This window comes from Narcine bancroftii, chromosome 10, assembly GCF_036971445.1.
Source record: "Narcine bancroftii isolate sNarBan1 chromosome 10, sNarBan1.hap1, whole genome shotgun sequence".
Classification (NCBI taxonomy): domain Eukaryota; kingdom Metazoa; phylum Chordata; class Chondrichthyes; order Torpediniformes; family Narcinidae; genus Narcine; species Narcine bancroftii.
The window spans coordinates 64,292,055-64,311,716 of NC_091478.1; the positions used below are offsets into that span (position 1 = coordinate 64,292,055).

Sequence of the window (19,662 nt, forward strand, 5' to 3'; positions counted from 1 at the left end):
GGTGGGAGGGCAGAAGAGAACAGAGCTGGGAAGGGAAATAGAGTCTATCAAAATTAGCATTGATTTTCAGTTGTGACAGCATTACAAATATGCTGTAATCATGGCAAGAATATCACTAGGCCAATTAATCCAATTCAGGCACTTTTTTTTAACCTTTATTGATGATGGTGTGAACTTGTAGAAGCACCTTCTCTGGTGGAACATCATTAATTGTCATTGAGTTTTCTTTTAATGTTAATCTGAAGCAGTGGTTCTCAAACTTTTTTCTTTCCACTCACATATCACTTTAAGTAATCTCTATGCCATCAGTGCTCTGTGATTAGTAAGGGATTGCTTACAGTGGTGTGTGAGTGGGAAGGGAAGGTTGAGAATCACTGCTCTAGACCCAATTGTTACTGAAATATTTTGCCTGAGAAAAATTGTCATTGGCTTTGGAGTTATGAAATGGTGCACATAACGAGTCAATTGGGTACGATTAAAACAGTGGATTTTCAAACTTTTTCTTTCCACCCATGTACCACCTTAAGCAATCCCTTACTAATCATGGAGCACCCATGGGATAAGGAGTACTTAAAAAGGTTTGTAAGTGGAAAGAAAAAGGTTTGGACCCACTAATCTAAAGTATCCACAGCTTGGTATTGCAAAAAGACTCATTCGGATTTCACGGTTACTTTGATCTTTTCATTTATTAATTGGATGTGTCTGTGTGGTGTTGCTTTAATAAGTGAGCTTTCTGATTCTGTAATAAGTAATTTTTGATATGAATGGTGTTTAGAATATTGAACGTTTTCGTTTGTAGGCAGATCAGCTGAACTACCCTCCATCAGCAACTTCCACCCCCAACCATCGGCCTGAAGCACTGATAATTCCAATAGCCAAAAATGAGCCCATTGGGTTGAAGGCAGCAGATTTTCTCCCAGTAAGTGGGTTATTTGTCGTTTTAGTTAACCATGGCCTGGCAGAATAAAGTACCTGTATTTCAATTCTCTTTTTCCTAGTTCTGTGTAAATTGATCCTTTTTAATTGGCATATGTATTAGCAGTAAAAAGAAAAGCAGAGATGTTGCTGCAGATTAATGTCAGATAATTACGGCTAATCTGTAATATAACTTTTCACAGTGGTTGAACCATGAATTCTTCCTTATAGAAGAACAGCAAATTCTATTATTCTACTTGAAGTGTTTCCTTTATTTCCTTTACTGAAGGCCTTCCCCCAGTTTTAAACAGTGCCCTTATTCCAGACTCCTCCTTGTGGATGTAGTTTCTTTCCTTGTCCAATTAGTGCCTTTGATATATTTGATCATAACTAGGACTTTATTCCCTGAAATTTAGAAAATTAAAAATTAGCTTGCGTTCTTTCCTCATGTTTAGAAATTTAAACCAGGTAGCATTCTGGTAAAGCATTTCCGTACCCAGTTAACATTTCCAATTAATAACCCTAATCAGAATAGAACACAATACATCCTTAACATTTGATCCGATCAGGACTTTGTAGTTATTGCAAAACCTTTTTCACTACCTTGTTCATTGGATGTGAAGACCCAACATTGCATTGTTTTTCATTGTATTCTGCACCCATTTGTGGCATTTTACTCATCTACAAATATCTACATCCATATCTATGGACCTTCCTTCCTTCCAGTTGTTTTTGTGAATGTGGAAATTTTCTTTTTAATAAGTTATGTCCTCTGTCTTGAATTACACTTGCCAAAAATTTTTCTCGTTATCTTAATCTATCAATGTTTCTTTCTCTGACATGCCTACTGCTTCCATTCTTTGTGTTATTAGCAAACCTGTATAGAGGGTTAACCTTTCCATCATTTTGGTTGATTTAATAATGTTTTGAAAAATCACCAATATTCAAGTATCTGCCTTTTACCCCTTGCTGTTTCCTTCCTTAACCTCCAGTTCCATAAACTTTCACTTTAGCTGATGGTCTTTTATGAGGGGTGTGGATTTGCTGAAAGCATATGATAGTCATCCATGTCTAGTCATTAATTTATCGGGCACAATATAAAAAATTGAAACATTGAATTCTGCCTTTGAAGCCAAAAGACTATATACATAGGTAGCAAAAAGTATGAGTGCTTTTTCTGGGAGCAGGACTCCCATGACCAGGCAGTTCAAAGTATTTTTTAAAAAAAAAAGCTTATTCTCTGCAGGATTGAAGAATTGTTGTACTCAGTGGATTTTCTAAATTATAAATGAGTTTTAGCAAGTCGAGTGGCATTTATTTTCAGTATTTTGATTTTTGTATTTTTCTTCAGTCCCAGAATAATAAATTGGCAGATTTGAGTGACGAAGATGCTGTAAGTCAAATTCAGAAAGGACATGACACCATGTGTGTGGTATTAAAAAATAGATTCAAGAATTTGGACACTGTGAGAGCCGTATGGACCACAGGAGACATCAAGGTTAGTGTAGAAATTAACGCATCAGACAATATACTATTTATGTTTGAGCAAAAACCCTTGCCTCTTTCTCATCTTGGTTCTACTTAATCATTGGTACAATGGTTAACAATCAATATTTAACTGAGTTTTTATGTGTTTACTGAAACTGTCTTTGGAAATAGATGTTTATTCATTATTTGAATAGTGGCTCAAATTAAAAGGTTTTATTGTGATTCGGCCCCACCTGATTTCAATATGAAATTTGGCTGGCTGAAAATTTCTGATTTGTTTATGGCCTTAGGCATTTTACATCAATAGAAGTGTTTCTGTCCTAACTTCATGCTGAAAACAATGTGATCTCATAGGCAAGATATTCTGGAGAAATGTATATTTTGACTTAGATTCAAATATGCATTCTAACAGTGATCTCTTTTATTGTAGACATCCATAGACTCAGCAGTGACCATGAATGACTTGGCAGTCATTGTAGATGTTTTGAACATTATTAACCTTAAACCGTATGTATCTGCATGGAAAGTTCTCCACTTCATATATTTTGCTGTTGATAACATCATAATTTTTATTATACCATTTAAGATTTACTTGTATTGCTCAATGTGTTAAAATCATTAAGTGTAAAGCTTTTTTTAAGAATGAAATTGAGAAATATTTTAAATATTTATTAGTAGAAATCTGAATTCTAATCTAATTTGTTAATATCCAGAACAATCGGTTTTCAAAACTGAAGTTGGTGTATTGCTGTGTAAAATGGTTGGGATTATGGATATTTGAGGAAGTGAGGTGATGGTAATGGCACACAGGCAGCTAAATGAGAACTAGTTACTAATCAATTATGCTGTATTAAATGGAAAAACAAACTCGAGCATCAGAATATAATCCTGTTTCTATTCCCCAAATATTTTTGATGTGCAACCATACCAAATTTTGCATGAATTGCCACTTTCTGCCTGAGTGGATGGTAGGCTAACCAATAATTTGTATGCCTCAAATAGAACAAGCAATATGGAGATATCGAAGATGCACCCATCTTGAACTAGGATTTTCTTTGACTTTGTCTATTAAATTAGTTGATTGTGATAATGGGTACAAGGCACTGGTCATCAGTAAAACAGATAGGTGTCACTGCATTTATGATTTTTTTTCTTTTGATTTTCCTTATTAATCTCTCCCCTTGCCATTTATAATCTTAAATAATTCAACCCAGTTTCTTGTTCATATCATGAAATATTCCTTCACATAGCCTGTCCTATTCCCCAATGTTTTACTCCAGTGCGATATTTCAGTCCCTTAATCTTCTCTCCCAAAATCTACTTAATTCATTTGACATTATTATTAGTATATTCCTTGTTGATTTAACTAATCTTCTGATTTGACAATTTTTCTGTCATTAGCACATTTTTTTGCAAATATAATTCGTGTTTTATCTCTGGCTATCTGTTTGTTTTAGAACTTTCTACAAAGAACCCTGACCTTCACAATCTACAGTATTAAACGTAATCTTGCTTCAAACATTCTTTGTAGCTTGCATCATGATTTTTTATCTCACCCTTGCACTTTTAATATTGAGTTAATAGACACACGATAGTTTCAACAAACTTTAAAAACTGCTTCCTAGAAGTAAGAAGATAAGACTAAGACCTGTCAGATGAACACACTTTATTTAAACAACATCTTTTATCCTCTGACTGAATGTCTTTGGCATAAATTGCTCAGGAGACCAAAAAGGTTAATTTTTGGTTGAAGCCACAAGTCTTCAGCTCCTTGATTGTTTTTATTTCTCTAAATCTCTGAACTTGCTGTCATCTCACTAGCTTTGCTTGAAAAAGCAACTAAGAAGGACTAGGAAATGTATGGTGATACCAACACATTTCTGTCCATGTTGCACATGATCCCAATTTGGAAATGGATCTCTGCTTCTTCATCATAGCTCGGTTGAACTCAAAATCCTAGAAAAAACAGCAAGAGCATCATGATGCCGACCTCGTTAGCAGTCCTGAAAATTTAAAAAAATCCATAAGCTGTCAGCCAACCTGCTTAAACAATTACTGGAGTGATTATCTTGAGGTTATTCTTGAGGTGAATTTAATTAACAAAATGAAATGCCTCAAGTTCACAGGAAGAGTTGAGACTAGTCTCTGGAAATGGCTAAAATCTAACATTTATCACTGCCCAAGATCTAAGCTTGACCCTATAATGAATGGCCATGGTAGGAGCCTTGATTTTTCTGCATCTATTTACTTTCCCCATATTCCCTTAGCAGGATTTAGATTGCCTTTTCTGATAAACTTACAGAGGGAAGCAGACTAATTGGCTGGATGAATGAATGAAAAGACCATTTGTTCTCAGTGAAAAGTCATTTGTTTCAATGTTCCATCAGCTTTATCTTTCATTAGTAGCTGCTGATTTTTAAAACTTTCAGTGCCTTGTGGAAACTGGATCTTTGTCCTTCGATCATTCCTCAGATTGAAAAGCTGCTGCAGAGCAAGTATGAGAGGTCAGCAATTTTTTTTCTAAAGCAGAATTACGGGGTTGTAATGTGGGTGTAATATATAGCACAGGTGCTTTGTTATTGTGTGAATTGACATCTGCATTCTGATTTTCAAATGTATTGTCAGAGTGCAGACATTCTTTTTCCTGCAGGCCAGGCAGAATTTCTAATTATCAATAACTGTAAACTATACTCGAGGAAGATGTGAATACAAAAGAGAAATGTAAATAAATTGTGCAATAAAGAAAACCTAAATATTCAGTAATAACTAATGTGCAAAATAAGTCTAATGGTAGAGGGATAGCAACTGTTGCTTAACCTACTCATAACAGACTGTTAGCACCTGTACCCTTTTCTTGATGCCAGTAGCGAGAACAGAGCATGTCATGGGTGGTGTAGATCCTTGATGATTGCTGCTGCTCTCAACGGTAGAGTTCCATATATTTTGCAGTGCTTTCCACTCGGGTATCGGTTTCCCCATACTAGGCTGTGAGGCAGCCAGTCAGCACACTTTCTACCACACAGCTGCAGACATTTGCCAAGGTTTCTGATGACATACCGAACCTCTGCAGGTTCCTGAGGCAGTCGAGGTGGCGATGTACTTTCTTCACGATGACATTAGTACATTGGGTTCAGGAAAAGTACTCTTGAGATGGTGATTCCCAAGAACTTAAATTTTCTCACCCTCTAATTCTGTGTTTTTTCCTTTAAGTCTAAAATCAGTTCCTTTTGTAAAAGTGTAAAGGATGGCTGCCCATTTTTTGGTTTGTTGGAACAATTTGTCAGAGTATTGGCTCCATTCTCAATTCTCTCATGTAATTGTAGTTCTAATATCTCAAGTAAGGGCAGATGATCTTGGGAGTTTTCCCTCCACTCGGAACAGGATTTAAAAAAAACAGTGCTGGAGAAACTCAGCAGGTCAATCAGTGCCCTTTATATAGCAAAGGTAAAAATGCATAACTGATTTTTCTGGCTTGAGCCCTTCAAGGATACTGTTTGACCTGCTGAGTTTCTCCTGCATTGTGTTTTTACTTCATCTGTGGTGTTTGCGGAGTTTCATGTTTTGTCAGAGCAGGATAGGGTTTGTTTATGACTGGAAAAAAAGTATGCTGCACTATTTATTGTCAGAAACTCTGATTGGTTTATTTTTAATTATAGTATTTAAATAATTGTTTGTGGAAACCAGGTTGGATCTTCAAATCCAGACAACGGATCTTTGAAGTTTTTCTGTAATTCTATCACTTGTCAATGCAGTAAAGGAATGTGTCATTTATTTCATTGACGGAATAGTAAATGTGGGGAAACAACAAAATATGCCCGTTCAGGCTGTTTTATTAGTGTTAGGATTTGGATATTCAAACCTATGTTGGAACCAATATATAGATATAGTTGTTCACTTTTGGTTCCCCTCTTTAGTAGATTGTGTCCAAGTAGATCCAGTGGCTCTGGCATGGTGGCTTGATGATTTTCCTTTAATTCTTTTGCAAGGCAAGTTTGGACAATCTCATTCATCTAATGTCTACATACACTGGCAACTCTCGCTGAGTTGTAGGGGAGTGGGTGGATGTCACTTTGGTGCATTAGAATTACTTGTAGAAGATTGCATTTTTTAACATACCTAACACCAGAGTAAATTTGTCTAATCTGCCTGAGCTTTATGGTTGTGGGTTGTACTGTATGTTGAAACGATATTTGAATGTGGATATCCATTTGATTTTTTTTCCTCTTCTGGATAAAATACTTTAACATTCCTCAAGAGAAAATGATAATTAGAGAATTACTTTATATGTATTCAAACTAATTACTTTTCTATCCAATAGCTATGTCCAGACAGGTTGCACTTCTCTGAAACTGATCCTGCAGCGATTTGGACTCTTAATAGCCGACAATCTGGTTACCCCACCATCAATTGGTGTTGACATTCCACGGGAAGAAAGGTCAGTGATTGCTATGCAACCTATACAGGCTTTGTTGATTTGGTGGTAAGATTCTTGTTTAGGGTGTAAGAGGCCCCAGGTTAAAATTCTGGATGAGCCCTACTTCATGGGGGCAGCACAGTTGGCATGGCAGTTAGTGCAACACCATTACAGTGCCAGCGACAGGGACCAGGATTCGAATCCTGTGCTCTCTGCAAGGGGTTTGTATATTCTCCCCATGTCTGCGTGGATTTCCTCCCACTGTTCAAAACGTACAGGAGTTGTATGTTAATTGGGTGGCACGGGCTCCTGGACTGAAGTGGCCTGTTACCATGCTATACGTCTAAATATAAAAAGTTAAAACCTTTGGAAAGTAAATACAGTTGACACGTTCATGCAGTTTTGTGTGGATGCTAAAATTATTTTTTTCTGGGAAAGATGGTCCTACATTGCCAATGTGTTCACAATTAGGTCTAGGGTTACTGCTAAACTGTCCATCTGGCCTATTTCCTTAACTTTAGCTGTTTTGTCAGCCATCAGTTCTCTATCTTTCCACCGACTTCTGTGATGCATTCATTTAAGCAATATTCTATTTTCCTTAAAAAAAATTGTTTTTGGAGGAAAAAAATACAGGAAACATATATGAAGAGACGAGTAATATTCTGAAATGTTAATTGTATCTCCACTGATGCTGTCTAACCTGTTTCTTGCATTTTATTCTATTGATTTTACCCATGGCTTTCTGCATAGGTCGTTGGCTATTTGATTTCCCCCACCTCAGTTTGCTCTAGAGCAGTGGCTTCTGTTGATAGAAATAAAGAATGGTGTCATCCAGAAATAATTTTGAGCAACCTAATCTAATTCTATACAATTGGATTGACTTCCTTATTTAACAGGATAATTGCTGCATTGCTTCACAAGGGTAGCTTGGGCCTTTCGAACGTCACCTCATTTCCTGTAAAATTTAAATTATTTAATTTTAATATGGATCTTGATTCAATCCATTTAAAACTTAATTTTTAAAAATCACTTTTGTTCATTTGTCACCCCAGTACAAACTGAGTGCCAACTTGCCATTTAGCTTTTTTAAAGATTTGTGTAAGCTGATTTCAAGCCTCTCTGCGATTGTCATCGCATCAGTAATATATCTTTTTCATTGTGTCCTTGGTATACTATTTCTCTGGTGATCTATGTTTGGTCACAAAATTTGATTTGGATTATTTTTGTACACTTAATTACCTACCCAAAGTTTATCGACATCTGCACAACCTGTCTTGAAATTTAAAACATTTAAGATGCAACTTGTTTACAAAATGCGCAGGGTAGGTTTAAATAGAACAAGGCATCATACATTATACTTTCATTTAGGGATTTGGGGCACATAGTTGAACAGTAAAAGCTGGGTATGTAAGTGATATGTCAAATAGTGTCAGTATATAAAAATAGGCTGTCTGTCCCTTTCCACCTGCTCTACTATTCATTCAGGGGTTGTTTATTGTCTCAGTATATGTAAAAAGCTTGCTCCTTATTCTGAAACACTACCCTCAACCTGGACATCTACATCTGAATAATGTACTTTTCCACCTTTTGAATAAAGGGGCTAGTTTTGGGCAAGAGGCAAGGTAGCTGTTACTGGAATATTTAAGATGCCTCTGACTCTTTTTTGCAGGCACCAGAAATGTAAACTGTGTTATAAGCAGTTAAAAAACTTGCTCCCACTTCTTCAGAGTAAAGGAGGAATCCCTGGCCGACAAGGTAGTGCCTTTCGTGAACTGCAGCTTCTGATGGCAGCTTTTGAATAACAATATCTCCATGGACTTGTTATTGAATAGTCAACTCCAGGGACATTCTCCCCTCTGATGTATTGGATATCTTTTTGCAGAGACTGCCAGCAACTGATGCAGACCAAAATGCTTCCAGGTAGATTTGTTTTTAAAATTTACAGAAATTTAGATGGTTAAGCAAAGATGAGCTTCAAGGTTCTTTTAGAATGCCATTCCAAACAACATTCCTCCTTTTGGTATTCGCAATGAAGGAAGGCCTGGGGAAATTGATTTATAAATTAACATTTACCTCGTGGTGGTTTTGAATTTATCCTGGTTTAGTCACTACGCCAACAAGAAGTTATTGAACGTATTTTGCATTTTTAACATGTTGACTTTAAGTGCTTTATTTTCCTTTTATATATTGAAATTAAAAGGAGTTATAATCACCTTTCCTAAATTGACATTTCATTGTATGAAATTCCATTGAAGTCATGAAATGGTACTATTCGTCCTGCTGTTGGCTATTGTAACTTCGAATAGTGGCCTGTGGTTTGTTGAATAGGCTACTACTAGTGTACATAGATAGTATGGAGCCAGTTGGAAATGGAAAACTCTGGGTCAAGCAACACCCATGGAATCAGGACCCTTCATGCAAGGTCTTGGTTCAAATCATTGATTATCCCTGTGCCTGACCTGCTGCGTTCCTTCAGCAGTTTGTTTTGTTGCAGACTCCAGGTGAGCAAGTGGTAAGATCTTTACCATTAAAAGGGTTTGGAATTTTCCCCTCCAAACAATCAATATACAACTTATTGCTGTTTAGCCTTGCTTGTAAACCATTCTTTGAGGTTTTCTATTGGCAAATATAGAACTGCCCTGCGTTAGTGTCTAGGTTTACCATTACATTACCACATCTATTGCCTGGGAACAAACATTCTGCAGTAAATTACCCTCCCTATTAAACATTGTTTCCTTACTTTGAAAACCGGCAGCACGTTTGACCTTCATTTATATCACATTTACACTTTTGTTTGCAATTCATCTACCATGAAGCAACATTGACAAGATTACTGCACATTACAGGTCAGATGTCTGACCAGAACCATGCATCAAATTCTTCAACATTTTAATTTAATGCCCCTTCTAAATATTTGGAAAATGTAATTTATGTAAATACAAATCTCTTAATAAACCATTTTTTGAATGTTCCTGATATCTTCATATTGCTTTGACAATAAAATCCTGGACTGAAGCTCCTGTTCGATGGTGAACCAAACCTTGCCATTGGGTGCAAAATACAAGTTTAAAACATTTCTGAAGTTGAATAAATACTGTATTTTATTTAAATTGTTATATAGCAACATACAACTTTACAGATAGATTGTATTTTCATTGAGAATCTTTTACCACTGAATCAGAATGCAAGTTTTAAATAACGACAGATGGATCCAAAGTGCTGAGCAATTGTAACATGTATTACTGAAACAGATCATATTCCCCTAAGTAACCTCTCTGGCAGCCAGTGTTTTCTCACTATACTTTTGGCCTTTAAGACCAACACCACCATGTTTCTGACATCTAATTTCCAACCATGGCATTCTGGGGACTTAACTGGAAAACATGGATTGTAGCTTGAACAAAATGCTGGATTTGTCCTTTCTCTCAGTTAGCATTTCAGCATAGGGATCTTTCACTCGAAAGTTATGCTGGGGAAATAAACTGCTTGGACCAGCAAATATCACCTTACCAGCATACATCAAGCTATGAAAGGTAGTGACGTGTCAAAAAGGAAAGATGGATCGAGTCCTGTGGACTGACATTCTTAAGGATATGGTCACCACTAGATGTTAGGCAGTGCCATACATTAAACTATTGACAACAGCATCAATAAAAGTTTCCTTTGATTCAGTGATGTACTTTAAATGCTGCATTCAGCAAATGAGCACACTTGTCTAAGCCAAATGTGAATCTTCACCAATTCCACCAAGATATTTAAATCAGCCAAACATCATGAGAAACAAAACAATCCTCCAAAGGCTTAAAATGGCTCATCTTAGTATTTTCACTATCATCTTTCCTCCCTCCCCAAAAAAATCTTCTACCTACCCTGACAAAGGCAGGTAACCCTTCATTGCACTTTCTTGGCCCAGCTGCTCATCATCTATTCACCCCCCTCAACAGGATACTTAAATATTCAACCTGGTGTCTCATCTCGATCTTAAATTTAAATGTAGTCCAAGTCACACCATCGGCTGCAGCTGACTGAAGACCAGCTCAACAAATTCCAGACGTCACAAACAAAATTTCTGGTCAATGAAGCTCAGTATAGTATTCATGAACTAGAATTTCATAAACCAAAGAGAAAAGAATGTGCCAAAAATTTGCAAATGGCAAGATTCAGACCCTGGGCAAGAAGTTCTTGATGGCTTTTTTAAAACAAGTATTTGGTCACTCTCCAACAATTTCAGACAATCATTGCATGCTGAACTTTGTGATCTTCACTTAACAGTATTTGGCACTTTGCCCAAAACCTGCAGTGCCTAAAGCAGTCCAAGATTTGCAGTACAGAGTAAAACGAGTATAAAGATTGAAACAAAAAAAACCAATGTATTTGTATGGAAGCTCATCAATCAATTCCTTTGGCTATCAAAGGACAGTTTAAAAAAAACAATATAAAAAATCTAATATTTATATGTAAAAAAAATAAGTAATGAGCTCTACTCTGTGCATACACACTTTAAAAACCAGGTTGTATACATGTATATAGTTGAAAAATAACTATACAGTCACTGGCCTATGATCAATTACTGGGATGTGAAGGACTGCTGAACTTTATACACTGCTACAGTGTACCACATTTCAATCTTCCACTGCTCCAGGCAGCACTGCTAACCTTGTCAATGGTTTACTTCACCTGTAAGGAAAAGTGCACGGATCAGCTAACATTAAACTGGGCAATCAAAACATGACATTTCAAAGATTACCCACACTAAAACATAGCCTTAAAAATAAACCTTGTGCTAGCAAAGAATTAAAAGAAAGTTTCAAGCGAATGCTTTATGTCAAGGCAAGTCGACATGCACGTGGGGGCATTTTCAACAATAGGATGCAAGGTTTGAACAGGAAATGAGAGAATTTTTTCGCTGGAAGTTATTGGATATATACAACATGGTATGGGGCAAGAAAGAGTAAAACAGCACCATCTCATGAGTGCCTCCAAGACAGGGACCAATTTCCCATGCAATGCCCATAAAGGAACTTTGCACAGGGAATGATGCTATTGCTAAGTATGACAAGGAAGCTAGAGTCATCAATGACTTCCTTGGATCAGTTACAAAACAATTAGGAATGGAATCTCCATACACAAAATGGGATGCCCTTAAACTGCTGAGCCACATGTTTACCCAAGTGCAAAGAGAGTGCAAAGAACATCAACGGGACAGCAGTCTTAGAAAAACTAGTTACACCTCGTCGGTCCCACAAGGTCTTGCCAAATCATCCTTGCTGCTACCCCAACCTCTAAGAACTTACAATCTGCACTGTGTGCATGATGTTACCCATTTCAAGCAGATTCACTGTGTCAGTTCAGCTGCAAAGTAGCTTTTGAATGAGGCATTTATTGCTGATTCCTATTTTTCCCTTGAGAAAAGGATGGCGTGTAGATGATCACTCACTCCAAGGATTTGGGCTTGGTGACACTTTTCAGGTGGTGATGATATTGACTGACTGCTTTACATCAAACAGGTAACACCAGAATTGAGTCTACAACTCAACTGAAGACAATGGTACAGCTTCACAATGTGGACCCAGACTGACAGCTAGTGAGCAGCAAGGTCTGGTTGGTTGAGGGGCGGTGGGGGAGGAAAGCAGCCAGCTGATGAAAGAAACACTATAGGCAGGACAAATTTCAATAATTTAGAGGAGGCATTCTCAACTGGGGTGCCTCCAGACCATAGCACATTTAAGAAAAACTCTCGCTTTCTTTTCACCTCACACAACAAATATTTTTTCGTGTTTTATTATGTAGTCAGTAGGAGAGAAGTACAGAAGAAACCAAAACTTAACTGCTTCACAGGGAAGGGGACTCAAACTTTGAGCAGATTCCAAAGGGGGCCATAGCCAAAAAAAAGTTTAATTTAGAGAAATTAACTTCCTTTTAAAATTATTCTCTAATGTATTTTACATTCATGTTTTTATGGAAGTCATAAAATAACAGATTGTAGGCAAGCATATGTTGAAAGTAAATCTGTTCTTTCAAGGTGCATCCAATTTGGTAGAAAGACATTAAAGAGTGTTTAGTAGCACAGGCTCTTCATGTACTAAAATTAGATGGCTGATTTTGATGACGTTGAAGGAACATGACATGAGAGGGTGGAAGCGGTGTTCAGGGAGCGCAGGGTTCCACAAGGTTTTTCAAAAGTGGAGTGATGCTGCAGTGTTTACCTCAGGGAACTAGAACTGCTTGTGGAGAGAGGTGATCCAGTGAGGGCCATGGTTTCATGAACACCACTTGCCTTGCCTAAAACATTGCTCTTCATGTCCTCCACATAATGTGAAGAGGTTGAAGAACAACACCCACAAGTGTCCAATGACTGGATAATCTTGCAAGAAGTTATTTCATCCCAAGCCAAATGTCTTCCTCCTCCCTCCCCCCAGAAAAGCTGTAGGATTTTCATACTTGATGTCACCAGCCTTCTTTTCCCTGATGTGCTCTTGCCCACAGTACTCCCTGCTGGATAGTTGTGTCGTCCCTGTTGGACAGCTGACAGTGGAGACTCTAACTGCAAAAGGAAATACACACAAGCTAAATGAACCATCCAATCTCCACATGATTATGCCTGTTACTAAGCAGTCACTCACCTTAGCAAACTAATGTACAGCACTTCACTGCTGAATATATTCTGCAACGTTTCACAAGAAGCTCCCAGTCACAAGGATCTTCATAAACTGACAAATGTTATTATACAGAGGGCAAGCAGCAATTTTTGAAGTTGATGCTTAGAAAGACAGCAACAATCTGTGACTGAGATGTTCTCATGAAAGCAAGAATATCCTCTATTTGTATAGCTTTAGAAGTGACACAGCTGAAGGGGTTTTATGTTTGCATTATCCAATAACTTACCACATAGGTAAATAACATATTTAGATGAACAAAAACAACCACACACAGAGATTTTAAGGACCATTGCAAAAGAGAAAGAAAGATAAGCGAAGGTATTCAGTAAAAGGACCCCAGGTCACATATAACCATTTACGGAGCGGAAACAAGCCATGTTGGCCTTTCGAGTCCGCACCGGTTCACTGATTTTGTGCGCCCTCTTCAGGCATTAGTTCCGGTAGATCTTCATTCAATAACGATGGGCGAATTCAATGCAGGTGGAATCAGATAATAGCAAAACTATGAGCAAACAGATTGGCTGTCTGTGACCCAAAAATAGTAAAACTTGACGAAACTGGATTTATTAAGAAAAGACAAACAATGGACAATACCTCTAAGTTCATTAACTTAATCCATGCAGTACAAGGAAAGAAGACTCCAACAGTGCCTTTAATCTGGTGCTGCGGTGATTCCAGTTTAGTTTCTGGTCAATGGTCACTCCTCAAGGTAACAGCCAAGAACAAGGCATGGCCCTTTGGTATGTTAATTGAATGAATTAGGAATTCACACCTGTGCTGGGATAATTAAGTTTCAGTGTAATCCAAGGCCTGAAACTGGAGAAGGGAAGATATCCAAGGCTGTGAAGAGTTTGCAGAAGGAGAGAGGGACAAGGTCAACAGGGATGGAGCGAGGGGAGATTTCAAAGGAGGATCAGAATTTTAAAATGGAGTCACTGCTAAACTAGAAGCCTGTGCATGTCAGCAAGCACAGGGAGATGGATGAATTGGACTCCATTTATGATCTGTCTCATCAGTTACAGTAAAATAAGGGTTGGAGAGAGCGAGGTGAACCTGGCCATGATCAGTTTGTGTGTTAAATTGACAGTGCATTTCTGGATGTTACAAAGCAGCAGCATTTATCTGAAAAATGAGTGTCTTGGGGTAGATCTTTGGGATATCAGAAACAACAGAGAGTCTGGGGAAAGCAGAATTTCATAAGTGCAATCAGAGGACCCAGAAAAGAATGGATACACGTTTACTCAAGACAGTTAAGTAATGGCCACCTCTGGAAACACCCTACATAAGAACAAGCTCCCATGACATTAAATTCAAAACTCCTATGAATGTCTTAACTAATTTTCCTCTCGAGTTTCAGTCATTGTTCCTTCTTATCAATCTAATGATGCTATTTGTTGCAATACTATGGAGATATAGTTACCACATTGTGTGATTTTGTATTATTTCTGATTTATGGACAAATCAACTCGTAGATGTCTGTAAAAACAGAACCTGTGACGTGTTTATCTCAAACAGTTTTCAAAACATCATGGAGGTCAATGGAAAATGCACAAATAGACCTTTAAATCAGTAATTGTCACAAATTAGAAGTAATTCTCATCGCAGCATTGAATCCCACTGTGCACATCTTTTTATGGTTTCTATCTCCTTACCCTTTAACTATTTCTGGGTCTATAAATTCCAGGTGTTACAACTGTTCACATTAATCTTCTACAGGCTAAACTGCACAGCCGGATCAAACAACATTGTGGAGTGGCCCTGCCTGAGCAAACCAGCTCAAACTGGAAATTCATTTCCAAAGGAATAATGCCAGTTCAGAAAATACTGCCCATGCAATGCTTAAATTCACTATTTTGTCCACATTACGCTATGTGCTTGAAGCAGAAAAATGTTGGAAATATTTGCCAAGAAGAAACTTAACATTTCAGATCCAAGACCTCTCCATAAATGCTGAGTAATTCCAGCACCCATTTGTTTCTACTACAATCTCCACACCCATTGGATGGTGAAATATTAATCACCTCACATTCCTGGCGACTGGAATAATTCTGGCTTTCAGCTCTCCGTCCAGGAGCCCCCAGTTCCACTGAGCGTACTCGTTGGGCGAACTTTAACGAGCAGATGGTCTCATTGACATTTTTCTCCAGTGGAGACACCTATATAGAAGCCAAAAGATCAGATAAAAACATGCAGCAAGAAGAGATATTCATTCTTAGCCCAGATTGCTCAATTGGTGGGCAACAGATTCAGAAGAACATGTGGAGAAGTAAAATGCTTACTGTGGATCCCTACCTGAAATTACTGCTACACATCATTCCGATATGAAGTTCTTTGATAGTCTGACAGACCCACTAACCCAAGTCTCACTCTTAACACTGATTTTCATCATTCACTAAGGTTCACTGCAAGACCAGTATTTGTTTTCTGTTTCCAAATGCCCTCAAGTGATAGTAAGCCTATAGATCTAAGTAGCATCTCCAAGCAGGACATTGTGTAGGTTTGTCTGTATGTTCACTTCCCATGTACCTGATGCTGGTCCTTCTTGGTGGAAGAGGTGGCCAGTGAGAGTGAAGCTGTCAGAGTAGCTGGAGTTGAACATTGAGAGATGCATGGATTGCCAATCAATAGGGGTGCTTCATCTTGGATGGTCTTCAGCTCCTTGAGAATTGTTGATGTTGCACTCACCAGGGAAGCAGAGGGTATTCCATGAAATTCCTGATGGGATTTGCAGCTGACAGAAAAACAGAGGTGCCAGGAAATAAGTCACTCTCTGCAGGATACCCAGCCTCTGATGGGCTCTTGTTGCCACAGTATTTGTGTGGCTGGTCAAACTGGGTTTCTGGTTAATGGAGTCCACCACCACCCAATGAAGCTGGAGGGCACTGGGAGATATTGAATATGAATGCTAGGTGGGTATATGCTTTCCTTTTGGAGCTGGGCATTGGTTAGCATGTGTGGCACGAATGTTACCTGCAACTTAGCTGCCTGACTATTGTCTTGTTCTGTGCAGACATGGACAGCTTCATTTGTTAACTTGTGGAAAATGGAATCGAACACTCAACTAATACTTTTAATGTTTATATACAAGGAAAGATATTGTTAAACCAGCTCAAGGTGGCTTCATTGATGGTGGAGATCTCAGGAGGAGGTTGAAATGGGTTATCAACTGGTAGAACTTGGCTGCAAGGTTTTCTGTGTTTAATCTAGGACTCAATTGTTGGACCCCTTTGACTTTAGTTGGGGACAGAGGAGGTTGGGTGTCATTTAAGCCTTTTCCCTAATTGGCTGTTGAACTGTTGGCCAGATGTGGCTATATTGCAGATCTATGATACTATCTCATAGTTGAGATTCTATGTGGTCTTGGATTGAAGCATCATTAGACTAACACCTCACCATTTTCAGGTGTGTTTGCTTCTGCTCCCAGCATGCCTTTCCGCATTCATTGATTTTCTAACCTAACTACAGCAGTAGAGGGAGATGTTGGTCAAGGAGATAACATAGTAATTTATACAGTAATGGAGGGGGTGTGCAACACAGCTCAGATGCCCATTTATGAGTTATGAGTTGCATTCTATTTCATTTAGTATGTACTAGGGGTCCATAAACATCATGGTGGGTGTCCTCATAGGACATCTGCCTTGGAGGACTCTTCTACCAATTCCAGCATGGACTGATCAGCCACAAGTAGATCAACAAGGATGCAGTCAATCTGCCTTATCCCACATTAGTTCATTAAATACCTGCATTTGACCCAGAACAGCAGTCATGTCCTTCATTACTCAGCCAGACTCATCACTGGTTATGCGACAATCACACTCAGTGATGTACTTTTTTTTGTTGAAGTTTCTCATCCAAAGTATATTTTGTCCTCTTGCTCCATTCACTGCTTCTTGCAAATGTTCAACATTTAAATTAACTCAATTTTCCTCTTTCCCAGGGATGGTGTCACAGACTAGAAAGGTTAAGTTTCTCATTCCACAGATGCTGCTTGATTCATCAGTTGAGAGGGGGGTGGGCGGTGGTTATCCTTGCCAATTTTTTATCCGATGGAGACTTCATGGAGGCTGGTGTCAGAGTTGAGGACTCCCAGCACAACTCCCTCTCTCTCTGTACCACCTTCTGGTGGGCCCGCCTCCAGGCGACGAATTCCGCACAAGGTCAGCAAGGTGCAATTCTGTATGACTATGTCAGGCAAATACCCATCACTCCTGGAGAGCAGGTCTACCAGTTTAGACATCAGTGCTAAGATGTCCAGGGGAGGACTGTGCAAAGTCAATTCACAGTGAGTGATTTTGCCATGTCTAAATTGGGCAGCTGGATTGAAACCAGATCATTTATCCTCATTCTGTTTTAATTTACAAGTTAATAAGACAACTGAATGCACCCACAGTTATATACCAGGCCCTCTCTGTGTAGACCACAGGAACCCAGAAATCAGAGACAGGCTCAACCACACTGATGACTGAGGAACATCCACATTGTCACCTTTCAAACGTGTTAAAACTGCATAATTTATGTTACATTGGGAACTCCTGCTAGTAATTCACACGCAAGTGTTTTGGGAATAAAATGACAACCCTCAGCACGATAACAGCACCATAACTAGGGTAGTTTGCCTTAAAACTAAACAGAACACAATCAATCTTACCTCAAATACTAACAAGGCAACTGTAGAGTTGTTCTGCATTCTGCTTCATACTTGCTCAACCCATCTACTCTCCAAAGCCCAGCTAAGGTCCTGGTGCTTATGGCAGCTGCCATCCTCATCCTCCCCCATTTCCAAGAGCTATACTGTGGAAGCAATTTATTTGAAATTTCTCACCTGGACCATCATGAGGGTTTTGCTGTCACCACTGAGGGAGTCTTGCAGCAGGTAGGTCAGCTTGGAATTACGGAAAGGAATGTATGGCTGTTTGGAGCGGAGGGCACAGATGACGTCACCAAGCGCCAGTAAAGACTTGTTGATGTTCTGGGCTTCTCTCAGCCGTGGACCCTCTGCCCCTGACTTTCCAACTCGCTCTGAGCCTGCTAGATCCACCAGGTTTAATTTACCTGCAGAAAGGAAGGCAACAATGGGGACTGCAGCAAAAAACCCACACACAAAAAAATCTCTAGGGGCTCGAGTGAAAGAAATAAGCCCATTAACAGAGGATCCACTGAAATTGACCTGCATTACACCCTGACTGCAGGAAGAATTGCCAATGTTGGGTGTTTGGAGTCCAGAGGACCCCAAAAACCAGCAGCATTAGATATTCACCACAACACGGGGTTACTTCAACAAAAGGAGTTTTTAATTATATTTGAACAAGAAAACAATTAGACTTATTACTTAACCTACTTAACTAACTACTCAATCCCCCCCATTACTTAACCTACTTAACTAACTACTCAATCCCCCCCACCCCCCCCCCCCAACACTAAGCACACCCTCCCTCTCTGAGAGCAAAACAGTTCTCCCCTGCCTGCAAAGATCATATGTTGCCAGGCAAGCTGCTGTCGATACTTTGTTGCCTTCTGAAAAAAATCCTGCAAATATTCTGTTTTAAAATGTGTGTGTGCAAACTGCTCTAAAAAATTCCTCCCAAACCACCTCTAAATACTCTGTTACACTTTCCCCCTTTAAAGGGAATTTTAACTCGAGTTAAAATTCAGTTATAACTAAACTGTCTTAAAATTACTAAAGAGATAACAATACACAAGATATAACATGTTATAGTACAGTAATTCAATTTCGAGAGTATTTCTATAAATGATCAATTTTAACACCTTGACAACAATCGGTAATCACATTATTTACACCTTTGATATGGTTAATTTGGAGATCATATTCTTGTAATATCAAACTCCAGTTTAACAATCTTCTGTTTTCATTCTTCATTTTATTCAAAAACACCAGGTGGATTGTGATCAGTGAATATAACAATTGGTTCATGAGGTACCAAGATACACAGCAATCATATTTGATCTGGAGAATTTTGACAACAGTTCTTTTTCAATAGTAGAATAATTCACTTGATGAACATTGAATTTTTTTTGAAAAGTAGGAAAATGGATGGTCAATTTCATTATGTTTTTGCAATAAAACTGCACCTGCTGCTCCCTCACTGGCATCCACTGCTACAGAAAATGGTCTGTCAAATCAGGAGATGTTAACACAGGGCAATGGCATGACATCTCCTTAATTTT

The 19,662-nt window shown here is 38.5% G+C and overlaps 2 protein-coding genes across 3 annotated transcripts in view; one reads left to right on the plus strand and one right to left on the minus strand.

Annotated features, from left to right (window-relative positions):
- katnb1 (katanin p80 (WD repeat containing) subunit B 1) overlaps window positions 1–9,788 on the plus strand; it is a 70,306-nt gene extending 60,518 nt beyond the window's left edge. For both annotated transcript variants that reach the window (XM_069901105.1, XM_069901106.1), the window contains exons 14-19: window positions 800–919; window positions 2,267–2,413; window positions 2,834–2,910; window positions 4,833–4,907; window positions 6,722–6,838; window positions 8,487–9,788. In XM_069901105.1, the coding sequence (XP_069757206.1) occupies window positions 800–919; window positions 2,267–2,413; window positions 2,834–2,910; window positions 4,833–4,907; window positions 6,722–6,838; window positions 8,487–8,619 (669 nt within the window). In that variant the 3' untranslated portion in view covers window positions 8,620–9,788. The remainder of the gene's footprint in view (window positions 1–799; window positions 920–2,266; window positions 2,414–2,833; window positions 2,911–4,832; window positions 4,908–6,721; window positions 6,839–8,486) is intronic.
- A 109-nt stretch (window positions 9,789–9,897) lies between these two features.
- kifc3 (kinesin family member C3) overlaps window positions 9,898–19,662 on the minus strand; it is a 58,688-nt gene continuing 48,923 nt past the window's right edge. The window contains exons 15-18 of the mRNA XM_069901108.1: window positions 18,299–18,528; window positions 15,498–15,632; window positions 13,259–13,361; window positions 9,898–11,494 (exon numbers count right to left, since the gene is read on the minus strand). Of these exons, the coding sequence (XP_069757209.1) occupies window positions 11,478–11,494; window positions 13,259–13,361; window positions 15,498–15,632; window positions 18,299–18,528 (485 nt within the window). The 3' untranslated portion in view covers window positions 9,898–11,477. The remainder of the gene's footprint in view (window positions 11,495–13,258; window positions 13,362–15,497; window positions 15,633–18,298; window positions 18,529–19,662) is intronic.